Here is a 25,141-nt window from a genome sequence, read left to right as displayed (position 1 = left end):
TCACTGTCCGTGTGGAGTTTGCACAATCTCTCCGTGTTTGTGTGGGTTTCACCCCCACAACCCAAAAGATGTGCAGGGTAGGTGGATTGGTCATGCTAAATTGCCCCTTAATTGGAAAAAATGAATTGGATAATCGAAATTTTAAAAAAATAAATAGAAATGCTTCTATAATAGAATATAATGTAAAAGAATAGAAATGCCAGAGGGTGACCCTTAAATGAGTCAGGTTTTGCTGGTTTTTGAAACTGATGTTTATGGACGCCGCACTACTACTCGAAACCCAGCAATATCTTGAGAAGCCACTCAGCTGCTTTCGGTCACAAGTGTGGTATAGGCCATGTTTATTTTTTTAAAACAAAATAATTTCCACTTGATGAGATAATGAATGTTTATTTTCCTATACCTCTGTCTTGCTGTAATTGTTAATTTTTGAAAAAAATCTTTAACAGGCAACATTAGAGATGTGCAACAGTTTCCAATGGTGGAAAACATGAACATTATTCTGTTGTCTGCCGCAGACTTGGCAGCGAATTCGAATGAGAACGAGACGGAATCGCGGGTCCCCGTTGCCAGGGCAACTGCAGGTTGTAGGTTGTCCGGCCCGGGCTGCCGTCGGGCGGGAGCCACCGGCCCGCCGTTCGGATCGGCAGATTCGCCGACGGCGGCGGCCGTTTGTGTGGAGATTCAGGCAGAAATTAATATTGATAGCAATGATTTTACTTTGTCCTCCTCACTCCCCGATGATGTGTTGGAGGAGAGCGTGGATTTACCGGGGGGGGGGGGGGGGGGTTAAGTGGCGAATGTGCGGTTGTTGGGGGCGGCGGTAGTGAGCGGCCAGGCCCCGGGCTGCAGGGAGGAGGAGGAGGCGCGGCGCTCAGCTCGCAGCCGCCAAGCAACTCTTCCCGACGGCCGGTGGGACCGCTGAGTTGATCCAGGCGGGGAGGTTCCGCTCCCGGGTGATGCAGCAGCTGGAGCGGGGATGGAGGCGCCGTCGACGTGGGACCTCGGGCTCTTCTCCCTCCTCCTGGAGCGCCTCGTCTCCTTCTGCGGCGAGTTCGCCCAGGACTGGAGCAGCAACGACATGAGGGTGATCATCTTCAAAGTCCTCCTGATCTGGCTGCTCGGCAGCTTGGTGGCCATCCACATGGCCTGGAAGTTTTACGGCGCCACCGTCAATGACATGTACTACAGGCAAGGTGTGTGTTTGTGTGAACGCCTACGTGGGCAAGGGTTGCTAACCCTCCAGGATTGGCCTGGAGTCTCCAGGAATTGAACATCAATCCCCAGGATATTGTTCTGTGCAACCCCAGGGGGGGAGAAAAAAATCACCTGGCCATTAAAAGAAGATTGTTTTTTATGTCACTTTCTTTGATAATTTCTCTTTACCAATTATTAGAAATATCGAAAATAGGGAGGGGCTGGCTGATTGCACCATCCAATTGGGTAATGAGCCTTTTTGCTTTCCAATTGGCGGAGGAAGGCAGCGTGTCACAAGGATGGATATGTCGGCCGACTAATGACGAGGGTGGGAGCAAGTTATGATCATAAAATCCCTACAGTGCAGGATGCGGGCAGGTTGTTTCCATTGGTCGGGGAAAGCAGAACTAGGGGGCATAGCCTCAAAATAAGGGGAGGTAGATTTAGGACGGAGTGTAGGGGGAACCTCTTCACCCAAAGGGTTGTGAATCTCTGGAATTCCTTGCCCAGTGAAGCAGTTGAGGCTCCTTCTTTAAATGTTTTTAAGAAAAAGATAGATGCCTTTCTAATGAATAAAGGGATTTGGGGATATGGTGTACGGGCCGGAGAGTGGATCTGAGTCCACAAATATCAGCCATGATCTCATTAAATGGCGGAGCAGGCTCGAGGGGCCAGATGGCCTACTCCTGTTCCTAGTTCTTATGTTCTTATGCAGAAGGAGGCTATTCAGCCCATCGTGTCTGCACTGACCCTTTGAAAGACCACCCTACCTAGTCCCAATCCCTCGCCTTGTCCCTGGAACCCCACCCAACCTTTGGACACTAAGGGGCAATTTAGCATGGACAATCCGCTTAACCGGCACATCTTTGGACTGTGGGAGGAATCCGGAGCAACTGGAGGAAAGCTACTCAGACACTGGGAGTGTGGGCAAACCCCATACAGACAGTTACCTGAGGTCGGAATCAAACCCGGGACCCTGGTGCTATGAGGCGGCAGTGCGAACCACTGTGCCACCATGCTGCCTCTTAGTTTATGTGACAAACCCGCCAGGAATACATGTAATCACAGTTGATTACATGTCTGGTGGTGTTGAGGATGGGCGATGAGGGACATTTTCTAATTTTACCATGCTTGATCTGAGTCATCGCCCCTGGCATCAAGTTACTGCTCTGCAAATTAATGCCCAGGGCTTGTGCACTTTAAAGTACAGGTGACCGGAAACATCGACAAAACACAATGCTTAATGTACGTGTTCAAGAGGAGAGGCATATTGGACTCAGAATGTTAAATGATAGTGACTTGAGCTCAGTCCCAAGTGCATTGGTAGACTCTGTACAACTGGTCACTTCCCACAAATGTAGTTGGATAATGAAGAACAAAGAAAAGTACAGCACAGGAACAGGCCCTTCAATACTCCAAGCTTGCGCCGAACATGCTGCCTGTTTAAACTAAAATCTTCTACACTTCTGGGGTCCGTATCCCTCTGTTCTCATCCTATTCATATATTTGTCAAGACGCCCCTTATATGTCACTATCCTACCTGCTTCCACCACCTCTTCTGGCAGCGAGTTCCAGTATCCTCTGTGTAAAAAAACCTTACCTCGCACAACTGCTCTAAACTTTGTCCCACCTTAAACCTATGCCTCCTAGTAATTGAGCCCTCCACCCTGGGAAAAAGCTTCTGTCTATCCACTCTGTCCATGCCCCTAATAATTTTGTAGACTTCTATCAATTTGCCCCTTAACCTCTCTCACCTCAGCAGTAACAGACCAGGTTTATTCAACCTCTCCTCATAGCTGATGCCCTCTATACCAGATAACATCCTGGTAAACCTCCACTGCACCCTCTCCAAAGCCTCCACATCCTTTTGGTAGTGTGGTGACATTGTATGTTTCAGTGAGATCACCTCTCAATCGTCCAAACTCCAATGAAAATAGGCCCACCTTCCTCATAAGAGAACCCCTTCATCTCAGAAATCAATCCAGTGAACCTTCTCTGAACTGCCATCAATGTGAGTATATATATTGCTCCTTAAATAAGAGCAAAACTACATGGTACTTTAGGTGTTGTCTCACCAACACCCTGTGCAATTGTAGCAAGACCTCTGTACTTTGATACTCCAATCCCTTTGCAGTATAGGTCAATATTTAATTTGCCTTCCCAATTATTTCCCGTATCTGCATGCTAACTTTGTGTTTCATGTACGAGGCCATTAAGATCCCTCTATACTGCAGCATTCTCTAGTCTCTCTGCATTTCTTTCTACCAAAGTGGGTAACCTCATTTTCTCCCACATTCTGGAAAATTTTGCTAAGGTAGTAATGCAGAGGTTATTACACTTCTGGTTCTGCCTCTTAATTTAGCCCTTAGCGTGTGTCAGATGGGGAATACGCAGCTTCCTCCCAACAGGGAATCTGGTATGTTCAACTAGTAATCGGTGCAACCGACTCGTGCCGTCAAGGGGAAGAGGTAAGAGACACGCACGGGAACTGTGTGTGGCCCTTTATTTCTTCCTTTCATTGCCAGAGACTTTGTCAAGAGTCTCTTCCTTAATTCTACCAGTGATACTTACATGGACCACGGCAACTCTTCACAGGAAATGACCATCTCCGAAAAGAGAGAATCCATCTCCCCATGACATTCAATGTCCTTACCATCACTGACTCCCCCACTATCAACATCCTCGGGGTTACCCTTGACCAGAAACTGACTGGACTAGACATATAAATACCGTGGCTACAAGAGCAGGTCAGAGGCTAGGTATCCTGTGGTGAGTAACTCGCCTCCTGACTCCTTAAAGCCTGTCCACCACCATGAGTGTAATGGTATACTGTTGCTGGATGAGTGCAACTCCAGCAATACTTAAGCTCAACAACATCCAGCTGCTTGATTGACAACACTTCCATAAACATTCACTTCCTCCAACACTGATGAACAGTGGCAGCCATGTGTACCATCTACAAGATGCACTGCTGGAACTCACCAAGTCTCCTTCGAGAGCACCTTCCAAACCCAAAACCGCTACCATCCAAAGGACAAGGACAACAGATACATGGGAACACCACTGCCTGGAAGTTCCCCTCCAAGCCACTCATCACCCTGACTTGGCTATATATTGGCTATTCCTTCACTGTCGCTGGGTCATAATCTTGTACTCCCTCCCTAACAGCACTGTGGGTCCACCTACACCATATAGACTGGAGCAGTTCAAGAAGGCAGTTCCACCTTTTCAAGAGCAATTAGGGTTAGACAATGATAATTGTCTAGCCAACGAAGCCCACATCCCGTGAATGAATTAAAAAAAGTCCCTGCTCTTGTCCATACAAGCTCCAAGAAATATTTGTATTTGGAATTATAATTTAATTGTACATCTTGATCTTTTCATCTTGAATTTAGTGCACAAGCATTGAGCCAACCAGTGGTTAATTATATAGTTTTAAAAGTGCATTTGTATTGTCATGTGCTCAGGGTATCTTATAATGCTCATAATTAATTTTTTTTGGAGCATAGTCATTTTATAAGCAAATGCAGCAGCCATTTTGAGGACAGCAGGATCCCTGAAATAACAATGGGAGGAATGAGCAGGTAATATGTTTAGTTTGTGTAAATTGAGGTTATATTGGGCAGCACGGTAGCATTGTGGATAACACAATTGCTTCACAGCTCCAGGGTCCCAGGTTCGATTCCGGCTTGGGTCACTGTCTGTGTGGAGTCTGCACATCCTCCCCGTGTGTGCGTGGGTTTCCTCCGGGTGCTCCGGTTTCCTCCCACAGTCCAAAGATGTGCAGGTTAGGTGGACTGGCCATGTTAAAAATTGCCCTTAGTGTCCAAAATTGCCCTTAAGTGTTGGGTGGGGTTACTGGGTTATGGGGATAGGGTGGAGGTGTGGGCTAGGGTAGGGTGCTCTTTCCAAGAGCTGGTGCAGACTCGATGGGCCGAATGGCCTCCTTCTGCACTGTAAATTCTATGATATGTTGACTGGCACCCTATAGAATTCCCTGCACTTCAAGGCAGTGTCATGGGATCTTCCTTCAAACACCTGAACGAGGAGACTGTTTTAATTTGTAATCTAAAGGAACTAATTTGTAAAATAATGCAATACTCTTCCAGCCGTGCACTGAGAGTCAACCTGATTAGATGCACAGGTCCTGAAAGGAACTAGGGGGCATAGCCTCAAAATAAGGGCAAGTAGATTTAGGACTGAGTTTAGGAGGAACTTCTTCACCCAAAGGGTTGTGAATCTATGGAATTCCTTGCCCAGTGAAGCAGTAGAGGCTCCTTCATTAAATGTTTTTAAGATAGATAGTTTTTTGAAGAATAAAGGGATTAAGGGTTATGGTGTTCGGGCCAGAAAGTGAAGCTGAGTCCACAAAAGATCAGCCATGATCTCATTGAATGGCGGAGCAAGCTCGAGGGGCCAGATGGCCTACTCCTGCTCCTAGTTCTTATGTTCTTATGAAAGTAATATTTTGTGTCTACAATTTGTGAGCTTAGCACTGACAAATATGAAATAAATTATCACATTAATTATCTGAAAGCACCCAACTGACCATTGTCGGCTTATGTAGTAGGATCTCCATCAGATAAAAAACTTGGCATGCAAACAGAAAAGAACACTGCACAAACACCTATTTTCCCCTTCCAAAAATAAATGGGTGAAGAAAAAGTCTGTGAATCGGAAGAAAGCAAATACGGTGTAATTGAAGAGAGAGAAAACTCACCAGGAAAAGACAATACTTTGTCATTTGTAACACCTAGTGAGAGATATCTGCATAACTCTGAGAAGTTGAGCCAGGCTGTCTACCCCTGTCACTTGCTGAGTGAAGCATAGAAAAGCTTTTCATAAATTTAAATAACAAATTTGTAAGAGGAAACTGTTTCTCTCATCCTATTTAGGCACAATGAATGAGTATTTAGTGAATCTCCAGCTCCCCTCTGATATAGTTTCTGCAAAGAAATATAAACAGATTACGAGAGTGAAGAGCAAGATGGCAGATGGAGTATAATATCGAAAAGTGTGAAGTTATTCACTTTAGTCGGAAGAACAAAAATGCAGAATATTTTTTAAAAGATGAGAAATTTATAAGTGGTGTTGTTGAAAGAGACTTGTGTGTGTGCTTCACTCAAAGGGTTGTGAATCTTTTGAATTCTCTACCCGAGAGTGCTGTGTATGCTCTATCGCTGAATATATTTAGGCTGGGATAGATAGATTTTTGGTGTCTCAGCAAATTAAATTATATGGGGAGCAGGTAGGAAAATGGAGTTGAAGCCCAAGATCAGCCATGATCATGTTGAATGGCGGAGCAGGCTCGATGCACCGTGTGGTCTACCAATTTTTTATGTTCTTAGTTGGCAAAGGAGCTTTGTAACTAAACCATAAGAATCTTAGGCAGGTGTGCTGGTTTAGCCTTTCTCCAGGATAATATGTAAGGATCCTTCCTGTTTATTCCTTTATTTCCTATTTTATTTTTGCTGTTAAATTTTTGACTCATGGATGATTAATGAACATGTGTTTTTAAGGCAAGTGGCCTGTGCCTTTAATTCAAGCAGAGGATTTGAGCAGTAGGAGAGATCACTGTGTTATCCTGTGCTGGTTCAAACTGGAGCTGTAGTCTGACTGGCACCAACTGAGGTTGGCTGAGACTCTGCTTAAATGATTTCGTTGGTGGCTAATGAATTGGTCCAAAAGGCTGTGCTCTGCCTGGTAAGAGGTGTTGATTGGATCTGGTCCCACTGGAATGTTTTTCAAAGCTCCAAGGATTGAGTTTGGTTTCAGTTTTGATGCCTCTTCGATTTCCTCCAGAAAGACTGTATTTCTGAACTGGCAGAGAGACTGTCTGAATCTATGTACAAACCAAGTCCAGAACCAACCAACTCTCTCCTGAAAGGCAAAGGCCGAACCGACCAACTCTACAGGAAGATAAGAGGCCAGAATCCGAATCTGAAGCAAAGACTTATCTTTTGACCTTTGTCTTTATTTTATTTTACCCCTTTCCATCCCTCTGTGTTTGTCTGGCGTGCGTGGGTGGATCGTGGGACCGTTAAAGTAGGTAGTAGGTATTAGCTTGTCATTAACCAGTTGTATTTATTTCCTATTTCTTGATAATCCTTATAAATAAACAATAATTGTGTTTACATTTACAAAGCTGGTGACTGTAATTAGTAGGCAGCCAAGGGCCAAACCTTTGGGTATTTTTATCAGAATTATTGGTTAATTCACTTGTGTTGTGACTCCGGGATTGGAATTGACCACGCACTTGCCCAGGGTGTCATAAGAAACAGTAGAAGATCGTGCAGAGAGAGCAGGCAAAATCCACTGCTTTCCATCCATGATCCGTTCCTGGAAAATGAATGTACGTGGAACACAAAATGGAATTTAGCCTCTGAGAAATTGTGGACTTATTATGGACTTTTAATAATGGCTTTTATGGAAAATTAAAACAACAGACTTGGAAACCCTAGATTTGGATCTTTTTGATATCTTCTCTTGTTGGTTAAATAAGGACTATGGAACCTCATGTCAGGTTTAGGCTCACCTGGGAAACATGGGATGGTTAAAGGAATGGGCTTGGACAAAGGGCAGAATTTAATTCAACTTAGTTAAAATCAGAATGCATAATGGTTTGTGCTTAGTGTCTATGAAAGAAGCTACAAGGCAAGGGCAACAATCAATCTTTTCCATACTTCTGAAGGACAAGGAGAGATAAAGAAACATATCAAAAGACAGCTGCATCCACAAACTGAAAAGAGAGGGAAAAGAGACTTAAAAACAGCTATATTTATGTTTTCAAGGAAACTGAACCAGGAGCGGTTCAAAGAAAACTTCCTCCCATCTCTATCTCTAAAATCTGTCCCTTAATGCCATTAAAACCAATTGTTTAGAAATGTTTTCAGCCTAGTTATCCTTGCCTCCAGTACCACAGCATTTGTCTGTGTCGTCAGGAAAGGAGGAACAGAGAAAACTGCTTAAAAAGGACTATGGAAGAAATTGCATGTACAGTCTCATCTGAAGGTGACAGGCTGAGGTGTAGTACCATCAGCACTCGCAATCCTTCATTACTCATGTGGCTTTCCTCATGTGTGAGAATGACTGATTGTTGACTAGCTACACTTTTGTGGGGGAATCACAATGAGCTTGCTTCACATCTTGACGAATGTTCACACGAGCATTTTAAAGAAAGGAAAATGTTGAATTTCTATCACAACTTTCAGAACATCAGGTGATCCTAAAGTGGTTCTTGAGCAACTAAGTACTTTTGAAGTATACCTCCAGACTTAACTATTCCAACACTCTTGTGGCCAAGCTTCCATCTTCCACCATCCATAATCTTCAGCTCATCCAAAACTCTGCCTCTGATCCAACTTGCATCAAGACCATTACGCCCAGTGCTTGTTGACGTACTTCTGGTTCATCAATACCTACATTTTGAAATGCTTATCCTTGTTTGCAGATTCTCCTCGAAAATCTGTTGTGCTCCTCCAATTCTGGCCTCTGCCATTGGTGGTAGGCTTTCAGTTACCCGGGCCTAAACTCTGTAATTTGCTCCCTCAGTCTATCTGTCTCTCTCTCCTTTAAGATGCTCCTGAGTTCTCCCAGTGAGCCAGAGAAGACAGAGCCAGGAGTGAGACACAGCTAAGAGTGAGTTTGGGAATTTGAATCTAGGTGGGAATTGAATTAAATCAGTAAAGCAGCTCCTTTTAAATTTCAGGAGTTTAAATTAATTTAAATTAAGCTAGTATTGTGCAGTGTGGGTTAACAAGGGCTGCCCCACCCACTCACATAACTGGTTGGCAGTTAAGTGTCAGTCACTTAAATCTACCGTGATCTAAAAGCAGGTGGGGGAGGGGAGTCAATTCAGGACAGTTTAAAAAGAGAAACTTGTAAACTCACTCCCAGTGAGTTCTCCCAGAGAAGACAGAGCCAGGAGTGAGACACAGCTAAGAGTGAGTTTGGGAATTTGAATCTAGGTGGGAATTCGAAGCTGGGTGGGGAGGAAATGCTTTTTATCCCTGGTAAGTGACTGGTAAGTAGTGTTTCTGTTTTTCTGTTTCTTTTCATTGGTATATTTATTTTTTCTTTGTTATTTTTTTGTTGAAATTGTAGTTGTTGAAGTTAACCGAAGGTTTAAGGCATGGCAGGAGATCTCAGACCCGTGTCATGCTCCTCGTGTGCGATGTGGGAGCTCAGGGACACGTCCACTGTCCCTGGCTCCTTCACGTGCAAGAAGTGTGTCCAGTTGCAGCTCCTGTTAGACCGCTTGACGGCTCTGGAGCTGCGGATGGACTCACTTTGGAGCATCCGCGATGCTGAGGACGTTGTGGATAGCACGTTTAGCGAGTTGGTCACACCGCAGGTGAAAGGTACTGAGGGAGATAGAAAATGGGTGACCAAAATACAGAGCAAGAGTAGGAAGGCAGTGCAGGTGTCCTCTGCGGTCATCTCCCTGCAAAACCGATATACTGCTTTGGATACTGTTGAGGGAGATGGCTCACCAGGGGAAGGTAGCAGCAGCCAGGTTCATGGCAGCATGGCTGGCTCTGCTGCGCAGCTGGGCAGAAAGACGAATGGCAGGGCTATAGTGATAGGGGACTCAATTGTAAGGGGAATAGACAGGCGGTTCTGCGGACGCAATCGAGACTCCAGGATGGTATGTTGCCTCCCTGGTGCAAGGGTCAAGGATGTCTCGGAGCGGCTGCAGGACATTCTGGGGGGGGAGGGTGAACAGCCAGCTGTCGTGGTGCACATAGGCACCAACGATATAGGTAAACAACGGGACAAGGTCCTACAAGCTGAATTTAGGGAGCTAGGAGTTAAACTAAAAAGTAGGACCTCAAAGGTAGTAATCTCAGGATTGCTACTGGTGCCACGAGCTAGTCAGAGTAGGAATGTCAGGATAGAGAGGATGAATGCGTGGCTCGCGAGATGGTGCAACAGGGAGGGATTCAAATTCCTGGGATATTGGAACCGGTTCTGGGGGAGGTGGGACCAGTACAAACCGGACGGTCTGCACCTGGGCAGGACTGGAACCGATGTCCTAGGGGGGGTGTTTGCTAGAGCTGTTGGGGAGAGTTTAAACTAATTTGGCAGGGGGATGGGAACTGATGCAGGAAGTTGGAAGGTAGTAAAACAGGGACAGAAATAAAAGGCAGTAAGGAGGAAAGTGTAAGGCAGAGAAGCCATAGTCAAAAATCAAAAAGGGCAACAGTACAAGGTACAGTGACTGAGGGGAGCTCAGTGAATAGGACCAGGAATACTAAAAGAAATAAAACGGGAAGTGAAAACATTAATGGTAAGCGACGCGGCAGGTTGTTACATGAAGATATGGGTTCAATGTCAAGGAAAATTAGGAGAAAGGTTAAGAGGAAATATAACTTAGGAGAGGTTACTGATCGAGGTGTTAAGATTCAGAACAGAGGTAAAAAAAAAGCCAACATAAGTGTACTTTACCTGAATGCTCGTAGTATTCGGAATAAGGTAAATGAGTTGATGGCGCAAATCATCGTGAATGACTATGATTTAGTGGCCATTACTGAAACATGGTTAAAGGATGGTCACGACTGGGAGTTAAATATCCGAGGGTATCAAACTTTTCGGAAGGACAGTGGATGGTAAGGGAGGTGGTGTAGCTCTGTTATTTAAGGATGACATCCGGGCAACAGTAAGGGATGACATCGGTGCTATGGAGGATAAGGTTGAATCCATTTAGGTGGAAATCAGGAATAGTAAGGCGAAAAAGTCACTGATAGGAGTAATCTATAGGCCACCAAATAGTAACATTATGGTGGGGCAGGCAATAAACAAAGAAATAACTGATGCATGTAGAAATGGTACAGCAGTTATCATGGGGGATTTTAATCTACATGACGATTGGTTTAACCAGGTCGGTCAAGGCAGCCTTGAGGAGCAGTTTATAGAATGTATCCGCGATAATTTCCGAGAACAGTATGTAATGGAACCTACAAGGGAACAAGCGGTCCTAGATCTGGTCCTGTGTAATGAGACAGGATTGATTCAGGATCTCATAGTTAGGGATCCTCTCGGAAGAGCGATCACAATATGGTGGAATTTAAAATACAGATGGAGGGTGAGAAGGTAAAATCAAGCACTAGTATTTTGTACTTAAGCAAAGGAAATTACAATGGGATGTGAGAAGAACTAGCTAAGGTAGACTGGGAGCAAAGACTTTATGGTGAAACAGTTGAGGAACAGTGGAGAACCTTCCCAAGTGATTTTTCACAGTGCTCAGCAAAGGTTTATACCAACAAAAAGGAAGGACGGTAAAAAGAGGGAAAATCGACCGTGGATATCTAAAGAAATAAGGGAGAGTATCAAATTGAAGGAAAAAACATACAAAGTAGCAAAGATCAGTGGGAGACTAGAGGACTGGGAAATCTTTAGGGGGCAACAGAAAGCTACTAAAAAAGCTATAAAGAAGAGTAAGATAGATTATGAGAGTAAACGTGCTCAGAATATAAAAACAGATAGTAAAAGTTTCTACAAATACATAAAACAAAAAGACTGGCTACGGTAAATATTGGTCCTTTAGAGGATGAGAGGGGAGATTTAATAATGGGAGATGAGGAAATGGCTGAGGAACTGAACAGGTTTTTTGGGTCGGTCTTCACAGTGGAAGACACAAATAACATGCCAGTGACTGATGGAAATGAGGCTATGACAGGTGAGGACCTTGAGAGGATTGTTATCACCAAGGAGGTAGTGATGGGCAAGCTAATGGGGCTAAACGTAGACAAGTCTCCTGTCCCTTATGGAATGCATCCCAGAGTGCTAAAAGAGATGGCTAGGGAAATTACAAATGCACTAGTGATAATTTACCAAAATTCACTAGACTCTGGGGTGGTCCCGGCGGATTGGAAATTAGCAAACGTGACACCACTGATTAAAAAAAGAAGGTAGGCAGAAAGTGGGTAATTATAGGCCAGTTATCTTAACTTCGGTAGTAGGGAAGATGGTCGAATCTATCATCAAGGAAGAAATAGCGAGGCATCGGATTGAAATTGTCCCATTGGGCAGACGCAGCATGGGTTCATAAAGGGCAGGTCATGCCTAACTTATTTAGTGGAATTTTGTGAGGACATTAACAGTGTGGTAGATAACGGGGAGCCAATGGATGTGGTATATCTGGATTTCCAGAAAGCCTTTGACAAGGTGCCACACAAAAGGTTGCTGCATAAGATAAAGATGCATGGCATTAAGGGGAAAGTAGTAGCATGGATAGAGGATTGATTAATTAATAGAAAGCAAAGAGTGGGGATTAATGGGTGTTTCTCTGGTTGGCAATCAGTAGCTAGTGGTGTCCCTCAGGGATCAGTGTTAGGCCCACAACTGTTCACAATTTACATAGATGATTTGGAGTTGGGGACCAAGGGCAATGTGTCCAAGTTTGCAGACGACACTAAGATAAGTGGTAAAGCAAAAAGTGCAGAGGATACTGGAAGTCTGCAGAGGGATTTGGATAGGCTAAGTGAATGGGCTAGGGTCTGGCAGATGGAATACAATGTTGACAAATGTGAGGTTATCCATTTTGGTAGGAATAACAGCAAAAGGGATCATTATTTAAATGATAAAATATTAAAACATGCTGCTGTGCAGAGAGACCTGGGTGTGCTAGTGCATGAGTCACAAAAAGTTGGTTTACAGGTGCAACAGGTGATTAAGAAGGCAAATGGAATTTTGTCCTTCATTGCTAGAGGGATGGAGTTTAAGACTAGAGAGGCTCTGCTGCAATTGTATAAGGTGTTAGTGAGACCACACCTGGAGTATTGTGTTCAGTTTTGGTCTCCTTACTTGAGAAAGGACGTACTGGCACTGGAGGGTGTGCAGAGGAGATTCACTAGGTTAATCCCAGAGCTGAAGGGGTTGGATTATGAGGAGAGGTTGAGTAGACTGGGACTGTACTCGTTGGAATGTAGAAGGATGAGGGGGGATCTTATAGAAACATATAAGATTATGAAGGGAATAGACAGGATAGATGCGGGCAGGTTGTTTCCACTGGCGGGTGAAAGCAGAACTAGGGGGCATAGCCTCAAAATAAGGGGAAGTAGATTTAGGACTGAGTTTAGGAGAAACTTCTTCACCAAAGGGTTGTGAATCTATGGAATTCCTTGCCCAGTGAAGCAGTAGAGGCTCCTTCATTAAATGTTTTTAAGATAAAGATCAATAGTTTTTTGAAGAATTAAGGGTTATGGTGTTCGGGCCGGAAAGTGGAGCTGAGTCCACAAAAGATCAGCCATGATCTCATTGAATGGTGGAGCAGGCTCGAGGGGCCAGATGGCCTACTCCTTCTCCTAGTTCTTATGTTCCTCAAAACCGATCTCTCTGACAAAACCTTTGGCTATTTGCTCTAATGACTCCTTTTGTGGCTGGTATCAAATTGATCGGACAACCATTCCTTAGAAGTGCTATGGCGGGCAGCACGGTGGTGCAATGGTTAGCTCTGCTGCCTCCCGGCACCGAGGACCCAGGTTCGATCCCGGCCCCGGGTCACTGTCCGTGTGGAGTTTGCACATTCTCCCCGTCTGCATGGGTCTCACCCCCACAACGCAAAGATGTGCAGGGTAGGTGGTTTAGCCTGGCTAAATTGCCCCTTTATTGGAAAAATTAAATATAAAAAAGAGTGCTGTGGGGCATTCTACTCTTGAAGGCACTATAAAAATGCGAGGTGTGTAATTCCTGTTGCAATTTAAGGCCACTGAATAATCAGTAGTGGAGCTCTATAAATTCCTTGTAGTTTACCCCCAAAGCAAAAGCAGATGTGCTAAACACAGTATCCCCAGTGCTGCCTTGGTGGCGATCAGCTAACTCAGTTCAGGCCTCATTGGACTGATTACAGTTAAATGTAGGAAGGGGACAATGCAGTTGCTTTGACTAGTTTGTGAGTATTGGATTGATGTTGGTTGAAACATGAAACAACACTGAACTCTGTATAGTGAGGAAAGGGTGAGCAATTATTAAAAATCATGAGGGGTTTGAACAGAGTAGATAGCGAAAACTGTTCCCATTAGTGGAAGGATCAAGAACAAGAGGGCGCAAATTTAAAATACTTGGCAAAAAAAGTAATGGCGACGCGGGAAAAAACATTTTCACACCGCAAGTGGTTAAGATCTGGAATGCTCTGCCCGAGAGTATGATGGGGACAGGTTCAATCAAAACATTCAAGATTATAATCTGAAAAGAAAGAAGGTGTAGGGCCATGAGGAGAAGGCAGAGAGTGGCACTAGGTGAATTCTTTGGAGAGCCATCGCAGACACAATGGACCAAATGGCCATCTCTTGCTCTGTAATTGTGATTTTGTGAATTATGTGAGAAGTGGGAAGGATGAACTGAGGCTAAATTTGAAACTCTCACTGTGTAACTATGATTCAGATTGTTCCCATTAATTATGTGGTAAATGTGTTCTGTAATGTACCTCTGGGATCTATAGCTATGAATATTGTATTGAGAGAATAGATACATTATAATACTTAATATGGCTTAGGCTAGTAATGCTGCCACAGATGTGTGGCTACCACAGATGTGTGGCTACCACAGATTTGTGGCTGCCCCTTTTGTACAAAATACAATTGATCAGAAGAACTGAATCAAATATTTCCTCAGGTTGGGGTATCCAGGGCTTTGAGTTTGGATCATGTAAGAATTAAATCGGAAGCAGTTCTTCACAAGGTAGATAATAGAAATCTCAAGCACTTATTCTCTTTACCGACCAACTCTTTCCTCCCCCAAATCTTGCTAAAAAGAAGGCTGGGGATGCTGGGCCAATCGTCTCTTTCGAGACTGAGATAAATAGTTTTTTGTTGAGTAAGTAGAGCAAAGGGTGAAGGTTAATATAAGTTCAAGTACAGATCGGCCATGATCTAATCGAATGGTAGATCAAACTTGAGGGGCTGAGCCACCTACTTGTGTTCCAATGTGCTTAATAGTGACTATACTTTAAAAAGTAATTAATTAGCTGTAACGAACTTTGGGACATTATGTTGACTTGCAAAGCAAGATTGAACTTTGGCAGCAATATTTCAGTCATCAGCATTAGATTCCCTTGCCTTTCTCTATAAACAAAAGCAGCTACTAATCAAAACTCATTGCCAAACATTTGGAATGTATAACATAAAGTTAAATTTTCACTTTTCTTATCAGTATGTCATTGAACCCGTCTCAGATGGTGTAATATCAATGATGTTCACAGAATTGATTGTGACATACATAGGGACTGGATAGTAATGTTGTAATATTTCATAAGTTTTTTTCGTTTTAATTTAACAGACCACTAAAAGTGCTCAGAAACTATTAGGGATCCAGTGTAGAATAAAGTAATCTGGAACCTTTTAGAGTTTAAAAAAATAAATTTTGAGTACGCAATTCATTTTTTCCAATTAAGGGGCAATTTAGCGTGGCCAATCTACCTAGCCTGCACATCTTTGGGTTGTGGGGGCGAAACCCACGCACACACGGGGAGAATGTGCAAACTCCACACGGACAGTGACCCAGAGCCAGGATCGAACCTGGGACCTTGGCGCCGTGAGGCAGCAGGGCTAATCCACTGCGCCACCGTGCTGCCCTGGAACCTTTTAGAGTTATGTAGTATAGACCAGTGTTTGTCTTCATAACCAAGGCTGATACTTGGCATATTACAGATCGCATTTTACCATGTTGTTCTGTTCTGTTGGTTCAGGCTGGATGGTAAACGATCCTGTGGCATTATTCGAAGAAGAGCGGAATGTTGTCCATGCCAACGTTTTCCCTTACCTCCACCAATAATTCATCTCATTGGCTTTTGTGTGATAATTGTTGACACTGAATGCCTTGGTTAACTAATATATTGGTCACATTGTCTGATGCATGCTGTGATGCCACAAAGTAGTGGGAAAATGGGGAAAGTGTTCAGGGAGTGGGGAAGTAATATAATCGGAGAAGGTGGGGAGAGGAATGGAATCAGTGTCTTCCCAATGTTTGTCGGAGCAAATTGTGGATAACCCAAGACTGGATGTCAGAGAAGCAGTCTGATGGTACAAGCAGTGGAGGGGTCAAGGTGATAGAGAGGTACAGCTTGGTGTCATCAATATCCATTTGGAATATGAAGCAATTATCATTTGCTGCATAAAAGGAAAAGTTCTACCTCACTCTTCTTTCCTCCACCCACCACCCCCCCATTATTTTGCCCAAACCCTTAAATCTGTTTCCTTTTTATCTACAGCCGATGGGCACAGCTTTTCTTCATCTGTCCAGTCTGAACCTTTCATAGTCTTTATACCTCTCAGTCTTGTTTTGTTCCAAGGAGAACAATAGACTGCTTCTTGATTCTAAATTTGTTGCTAAATTCCCTCATCCCTGGATTAATTTTGGTGAATCGTCCTCTGCACCTTCTGGCAAGTAGAACTGGATACAGTACTCTTGCTGTGAGATAGAGCTTTATAAAAGTTCAGCATAAATTCCCTGCTTTTGTACTCGATACCTCCTATTTATAAAGTAAGAAGTCTTACAACACCAGGTTAAAGTCCAACAGGTTTGTTTCAAATCACTAGCTTTCGGAGCACTGCTCCACATCATGCCTATTTATAAAACCCAAGGTCCTGTATGATTTGCTCACTACTCTTTAAAAAGAAAAGGGGCGGCACAGTGGTTAGCACTGTTGCCTCACGGCGCCGAGTACCCAGGTTCGATCCCAGTCCTGGGTCACTGTCCATGTGAAGCTTGCATATTCTCCCCGTGTCTGCGTGGGTCTTACCCCTACAACCCAAAAAGATGTGCAGAGTCGGTGAATTGGCCACACTAATTGCCCCTTAATTGGAAAAAAAAGAATAGGGTACTCCAAATTTATTTTTAAAAATTACTCTCTCAAAATATCCTGGCACCTTCAAAGATGTATGTGCATGAATGAATCGGAACGTAACTGTTAGAAGTAAAATTTTTGCTATACACACCACGAATTGTTAATAAAGTAAAGAATGAGAAATATCACAGGATATTGTTATTGACCCATTACTGATTTATTTTGTTTGTGAAATAGTTCATTAGATACATAAACATAATTGAGAATATTCTCCAAACTTCTGAACATGATAATTTTGTATTTCTTTTGTATGTTTTATTCCTCTTTTCCACAAGTCATTATTTGCTATCCCTCGATATGAGGATGACATCTACTTAGGGTCATAAGTTTTTGCCATGGGTCTTAAAGTAAACAGGCTAATTCTCAACCCAGAATCTTTGGACACATGGGGCAGTACATCCAGCAAGCTAGTGGGATCCAGAGTGCAGGATTTGCGTCCTTTTCTTTCCTTCTTTGCCTCATCATTAAGCTAGTCCCAGTAATGGTGACCGCAGAAGTAATAGAATGAAGTCTTATTTGAAGTGGCTCACTAATGTCCTTTAGCGAAGGAAATCTGTCGTCCTTACTCAGTTTGGCTTATGTGTGATTCCAAATCCACAGCAATCTGGTTGACTCTGTATTGTACTCGGAATGGTTTGCAAGGCCATTTCAGTTATATAGAGTTGGGCAATATTGCTGGCCTTGCAGGTGATACCTGCATCCTGTGAATGACTTTTTCTTCTGGGAATAAAGTATCTCCCTGTAAAGTGAATGGAAGAGGGAAATTGTATGAGAGGCCCCTGGAGATGCTCTTGTGCATTCCAACCACATAAAACGGGAGTTGTGAATTTTTTTTTCTTTGTGTGGTGGAACAAGCTGTTTGAATTTGAGTTTATTTTCCAGGTAGCGGAGGTCAAAATGGAGGCACTCCAGATGGCTCTTCAAACTTTACTAGTTGGTATGTTTCCTTTTAATGAAACAATTGGAGATGCAATACATCGTGCATTATAAAATGCTGATTAGATGGACATTTTTACAAAATAACTAATGTGCAATTTTTGCATTAAACGAAAAGCTAATTTTCTTAAAGATCCTAATATGTTCCTTCAGAATTTCTACCTAGGTACACACGTAAAGTAGACCAGCTAGCCTGAAGATGCTAGTGCATTCAGGAACTTTATTAAAGATGTCTTCTTCTATGAGGGTCTATTTTAAGCACTTGAGCTCCTCAGGGGCACATTGTGGGCGTCTGGAAAATAGTCACAAATGTGAACCCTCATTGATTTATTTTATCTCCCTTCCAAACCAGTAAAGCTAAGCCCAATTGTATTGCCTCTACTAACTCTCAAGTTGAAATCATCCAATTGGACAGAGTCTAGAGATTGAATCATGGACTTTGCTCAGTGGTACTCTATTTTAAGTGATGGCCATTGGCAGAGTTCTCCCCTAGACTTGATGGGTTACTGTTCCACAAGTGCAACCAGTCTTCCAGTATTTCATCTAAATTGGCATTCTTTGTTTAGTGAGTATACAGGTAATTGGATAAAAGAGCATGCATAATGATGCCTGATCATGTTACACTCCCAGCAAATGCAGATGCACTGTGCAGCAGGGTCACTTGACAGCATCAGGAGTGGCTTTACTCTCCCCACTCTACCCCAGAAATGATGAGGCCAGTTGTAATTTCACCATCTGAGATTAACACAAACAAATGAATGAATGTGAAATCTGCAAGCTCTTTGTAGTGCAGTTCCAAGCTAAGTAGCAAAGTTACCAATGAACCATCAGTGGAGCAATGATCTCATGTTTTGATTTGCTTTCTTCAGCAATTTTTTGACCTCTGTCTTTCATAAAGATTTTCACTGCTTGCAACTGCAGCAGTCCCTTTTGCTCACCCAAACCCCACTCCATCCTTATTGACACTTTTGATAAATACAAGGGTAGCATTATTGAGTGACATAAATCAAGACACTCCAAGGTTTGCTCCTTGATATGTCATGAGGTAACTGGTGCAGACTAAGCTGCAGTGGGGACTGCAACAAATAGTTGTAGTGTAATTCAATTGAGGAGAGAAAAATTGGGCAGGATTTCTGTTCCTGGTCACTCTTTAAAAATGTCTCTGTGGGGAATTTGGATGGTGGAACCGTGGTTCTACTTCAGGAAAGAAGGCTGAAAGTAGAAACTTGAGAGAAGAAGCAGTGACTTATTACACTTTTTTAAATAATGCAATTGTCTAATGAAATTCTACCAATTTTAACTCCTAAAATATTTTTATTTATTCCTGCAGGGAAAATGCCAGCGGCGAGTCAATTAAAAGTCACAGAGAGTGAGTGACGAAAATGTGTGAAGTCTGCAGCCGAGACATGCGGTGATTTGCTGTGTGGAGTAAAGTTGTTGTGAACTCGGAATGTTTGAACTGGTGTTGGATGCTAGACTCTTCAAAGTTTCGAGTGTTGCTGCCTGATAACTTGAAATGTGCCATTGTGACTTAGTGCCCATTAATTTGTTTTTACTTTTTAATATTCTTTGGCTTTGCCGAGTATCTGGGGACGTTTATATTGGCACGCGTGTTGGTTATAAAGTACCAGTAATTAAATTACCAGTAGCTGATTTGAACCGAGATGTGCTGGGCTCCTCAGGACTCCTTGGGATTCAGAGCAGTAGTTGAAAATGGATTTTATCTGAAGGAGAAAAAGAATCAATCCGATTCTGGTGGACAAGAGTAAATTCAAGTTTGTTTTCAAATGGGGTGTGGGCTTCGCTGGCTAGTCCAGCATTTATTGTCCATCCCTAATTGCCCTTGAGAAGTGGTAGTGGGTGTCATTATGAGCCCAGCAATAGATTATCAAAGAACTCGCAAGTGTTTAATCGACTGTTCCTCATGTCACAATGTTGTCCAATAGCAACTTGTCAAGGGTGTGCTAATTTGGATTGGAAAACTCCAATCCAGACCATTTAGGTAGAATGGTTGTATGCTAATCCTTAAAGGCCATCAAACTGCTTCCAAACTGATGCCAAAGTGCAACAGGACAGTTTGTAGATCTGAAGGGTATTGTTAAGGATTAACTTGTAAAACAGAGCAGTTTCAGATTTTGATATCCCACATATTTTGCTTTATACTTTGTCATCTGTGTACTTGCAAATATTGGCCGGACCCAAATTTGTTTGTGTCTAGATCTGGTCAGCAAAGTTTAACCTCAGCATCATTAATAGGAAGTTGGACTGACCTTTGAGGGAATTAAATAAAGTAAAACGTTGTTGCCTGAGGCAGTTGTTCAGCGTCCCTATGACGCTCCCAGCAGGGAGCATTTTTTAGCAACCTTACGTACTGAGTGAAGCTAATGGCCTATAACCTGATGGTAATCTACAGCTTGAATTTCAATTTAAATAATTAAATTGATAAATTCAGGAACAAATTTTACTTGGTGTTCATAATTATTGCGTAGCACATTAGTATGCCAATATGATGTGCCATGATAGTAGAATTGTGGGTTCATGTTGGGAACCTCCCCTGTGAGCTAAATTACTAATCTTGATCTTGCCGTCAGGAAAGATTTTGGGGAAAACTTTCAACTGGTGGCGACCTGTTTCTCACCTGAAAATCAGACGACTAGCTGTTGGCAGTGCATCTTGTGCACCCATTTTACTGCCTTGAGTCAACTCCGCAGGCATGCCATTAAATAAGTGCTTGCACAATGACCTAAAACAAGTGGGAGGTAGTTTACACATTCAAATCAGGATCCCACGCCTGTTGTAGAACGCAGCTTTCAAAGAGAAATGAAGCAGAGCTCCCACAGTGCACTAATTCTATTTGTCTATGCTTTGGGGAGCCTAACTGATTATTCTTAAGGAAGCCCTTTCCAAAAATGTAATTTTTAAAATAGTGTAGTGGACCAGGAGAAGCAGGAATGCACCATTGAGTCTTACAAAAATGATGTAGTGTAGCCCACTGCTGGCCTGTTTCACTGCCAATCACACGTCCTTCCCATTGGTCATCAAAGGCAGCACATTTTACTTGCCATTCAGATTTTTTTTGCCACAGTAAACCAGTGAGCTGAAGTGGACCCTCTGTTTGTTAGCCATGGTTTACTGACAGAATGTCACTGAATCACAAAATCTTCACAGTGCAGAAGGAGGCCATTTGGCCCATCATGTGTGCTGGCTCTCTGAAAGAGCATTTTACCTAGTCCTGTTTTCCCTTCCTTATCCCCAAAAGTTTATCCTTACCTGAGATCCAAACCAGGAAGGAGGTCTTTTGAGCCTCCTAACCGCCACATTGGGAGCACTGTGCGAGGAGCATCACCAATATTGGGCCTGTTTGGAACCCAAACTGAAACTCTACTCCAATTTGGTGACAGTCAACATTGCTTTCCCAGAAGGAGATAAACCATTAGCTTGGGTTTGTCAAACATTTTGACAGCCGGTTCAGGAATTGGATTCGATGAGACCTTGGATCAACTCACCCTCTTCCCCAAGGTTTAATGTAACACTTCCCAATCAGCTGACTAGATTTTCATGCACTTGACTACCAGGTTTAGCATTCTCTGGGTGATATTAACTTTATAGTGTCTGTGAGACAGGTGTGCCATGAAAGTAACCTATCTTGAATACAGCGAGAGCCTGAACTGCTAGAAGTCCACAGTATTCTACATTGAGAAATGCTCAACTTTATGTGGATAATCAGGAATAGGAATCCACAACTACAATTAACTTTCATTCATTTTTTAAAAATCAGTTAGGAGTGATAATTAAGAAAATTGTCCTAGCCTAAATAGATAGGTGTTGGTGGACTGTTAATCACCATTAATCTTGATCTCTGTGTTTCCACTTCAATCACAGGTTGCAGTTTACATTTTTCTGTTTTTGGCAATCTGTCTCCAGTTGTCACACTTTTCTACCGGGCTTCATAAAACGATTACGGAAATTGTGACACAAAATGCTGTTATGTGGCAGTATAACAGAATAATACGGTTACCTTGCACCAGAGTGGGTATCCAAATCCGTCCAATTGGGGTAATGCAATACTGTGTTTTTAGAACATGTTTCTTGGCAGTCATGGTAAATTGTATATTTTCAAAACAAAAATTCTTGAAGGAAAATTCAAACTTTCGTCCAAACAAAAGCTTATCCAGGTTGAGCGCAGCTAATGAAGTATGCTAAGAGATTCAGCTTTGTGTTTAAACCAGTCTGTCGAAATAAGGATTGAAGTTTGGGATGTATACAGGCAACTTCTGCTTACATGTTGCTGGAAAGAATTGTTAGTTAAAATATCCAACAGCAAATACAAGATACCAAAATTTAATTTTTAATTTCTTTTAAAAAAATTACATTTAGAGGACCCAATTCATTTTTTCCAATTAAGGGGCAATTTAGCGTGGCCAATCCACCTACCCTGCACATCTTTGTGTTGTGGGGGTGAAACCGACGCAAACAAGGGGAGAATGTGCAAACTCCACATGAGACAGTGACCCAGAGCCGGGATCCAACCTGGGACCTCGGCACCGTGAGACAGCAGTGCTAACCACTGCGCCACCATGCTGCCTAAATGTTTAATTTCATGGTGCTCAGTATGAGCCTTGGCATTTTTTACATTATAATTGCAATTGTATTGTGCTACCTTCTTTCCAATAAGATCCAGGAAAAGGAAGCAATATGGTTTGATTCTAAGTTTACCCGATAGCTCAGCATTCAGGAAAATGATCATTATTCAGGAGGAGGTTGATCATTCCAATGGAGATTTTGAAATATATAAATATTTATGGGAGTCTTGTCAATTAATTATACTCCAACTTAATTTATTCCCTCTTTCACATATATAGGTGGCACAGTGGTTAGCACCACTGCCTCACAGCTCCAGGGAGTCAGGTTCAATTCAGGTGATTGTGTGGAGTTTGCACTTTCTCCCCGTATCTGCATGGGTTTCCTCCGGGTGCTCCGGTTTCCTCCCACAGTCCAAAGATGTGCAGGTTAGGTGGATTGGCCATACTAAATTGCCCCTTTGTGTCCAAAAGGTTAGGTTGGGTTATGGGGATAGGGTGGAGGAGTGGGCTTAAGTTGAGTGCTCTTTCCAAGGTCTGTGCATGGCCTCCTTCTGTACTGTAAATTCTATGATTCTAAACCGGAGTACTTTTACAGTGTCACTAATTAAGTGCATGTGCATTATTAAATCCCAAAGAGGACATGTGGAATCCCTTCTTTCTGCTGTCTGAACGTGTGAAACTCCAAGGTCCATATCCAGGCCTTTATTGAAGTTCTGTGCATATAGGTGCATGTACAAATAGCCATTTCTTGATTCAAAGACCTTTGGTATCCTTAAATTGATGTGTTTGACAACAACCAGCTTTCGGTAGAATATAAGTGCTTCATTTCCGAGTTTAAAAGATAATTTGGGAAATGGTACTAAGATAATTTCTTCTATTTTCTGAACCTGCTGGGTTCCAATGCTAGCATCTGCCAATATTAAAGGACCTGGATTCTGTGCCTCCATTGACATCCAAGAACTGAGTGTCTGTTTATGGTAAACATACCACCAGCAGAAGACGTACACACCCTTGTTCTATGTCATAGCAATTAGGTGTGGTGAAAGCAGGGAGAGATTTTTATTGCCTAGTATTGTGAAGGTATTTTGTTTCCTTTTTCCTACTCCCTTTTTAAAATCTTTTTCTAATTTCTTTCGTGCTTTTTCTACCCTGAAAATGATGACTAATGCTGTGTTTGGCCATCAGCAGCACCTGGTATTTTGCCAGAGTGAGGTTGGTGAGTGCTAATCCTCACAGAAATCGGAGTGGGGGAGAGAATGGCCTAACCATCATGCCTTATCCTGTCCTTACCTATTGTTCTCTCACTTGCATTTTCCTCAGGATGGCAGTCAACAACATAACAACCACCCCCTCCCCTTCCCCGCTCCAGAGGGCTTTGTAAAGCTCCCACTAACTGAGATGAAACTTGTGTTATTCTGTCCTATTATTCCGTTGATACAGGAAAGCACTCCACCACCACATAGATATCTTGTTTTTTCATTTCCTCTCCCTCCTTTCCTAGGTTCCTTTTAGCTATGCATCTCAACAGGCCCAAGAGGTTAACATGTTTGTTTGCACTTTTATCAAAGCCTTTGTTAAACTGGATACCAGCTCACCAGCTCTGTGCAGATATATACCTCTCCACTCTGGAAGTACTTGGCCTCTGCTTGTCAATATCCTACGCAGCAGAGGCAAGATAAATCACCCAATGCCTGCGTGTGTTATTGTGATTATTGTGCTACCATATTGCATAGGTTTTTGGGGGTCTTTTCCCACTGCCAACACTTTGCAGATGCACCTCAGTAAACATTGGTCACAAAAATGGCTGAAACAGAAATGGCGGGGCGGGACGGTGGTGCAGTGGTTAGCACTGCTGTCTTACGGCGCCGAAGACCCGGGCTCGACCCTGGCACCGGGTCACTGTCAGTGTGGAGTTTATACATTCTTCCCGTGTCTGCGTGGGTCTGACCCCCACAACCCAAAGATGTGCAGGGTAGGTGGATTGGCCATGCTAAATTGCCCCTTCATTGGAAAAAATAATTGGGTACTCTAAAAAATGTTTAAAAAGAAACAAATAAAAAATGCGCCCTTTGGATTTAAGGCACAAAGAGCCATGTTTTGTCACAGTCTTATAATGTAACATTTTACACAAACGCAAGGATAATTTATTTGTTTTAGTGTCCTTTTTGTACTGTAACATTGCTACACCCTCACTCTAATACAGTAAAAATAATAGAACTTTGGATTTGGACAGCAGTATGCCAAAAGTTGATTTCAAGTCTCGCAGAGCCTGGGTTGATTGTACTGAAGTAATGTATATTCTACTGAAATACATTTTTCTAATAGAAATGTTTTGTACTTAAACAGTACCATTTTGTAAATCACTGTAATCCATAAATTGGACAACCTCTGTAAACTTGTGCCCCTGCAGTTGATTAACTTATATTTATGTTTGGAAATGGAAAGGTTTTCTTGACTGCTGTACATTGGAAGAACTGCTGTATGGGTGTATATATGTATATTTAGCCTTAATTTTGTTTTGGGAGGGACTGTATTTGATTAAGTTTTTAAACTGTATTAAAGGAGATGCAGAAACAAAAAA

The 25,141-nt window shown here is 42.7% G+C and overlaps 1 protein-coding gene across 1 annotated transcript; it reads left to right on the top strand.

Moving 5' to 3' along the window:
- The first annotated feature begins 801 nt into the window (after positions 1–801).
- Positions 802–25,141, top strand: tcta (T cell leukemia translocation altered). Its single transcript, XM_072472955.1, has 3 exons — positions 802–1,196; positions 17,924–17,978; positions 24,062–25,141. Exons 1-3 carry the CDS (start codon positions 980–982, stop codon positions 24,237–24,239), a joined length of 450 nt encoding a protein of 149 aa, XP_072329056.1. The 5' UTR covers positions 802–979; the 3' UTR covers positions 24,240–25,141.

The sequence above is a fragment of the Scyliorhinus torazame genome, chromosome 13, assembly GCF_047496885.1.
Source record: "Scyliorhinus torazame isolate Kashiwa2021f chromosome 13, sScyTor2.1, whole genome shotgun sequence".
Taxonomy (NCBI): domain Eukaryota; kingdom Metazoa; phylum Chordata; class Chondrichthyes; order Carcharhiniformes; family Scyliorhinidae; genus Scyliorhinus; species Scyliorhinus torazame.
The sequence above is the reverse complement of the archived record's forward strand: the minus strand, read 5'-3'. Positions and strand labels throughout refer to the sequence as shown.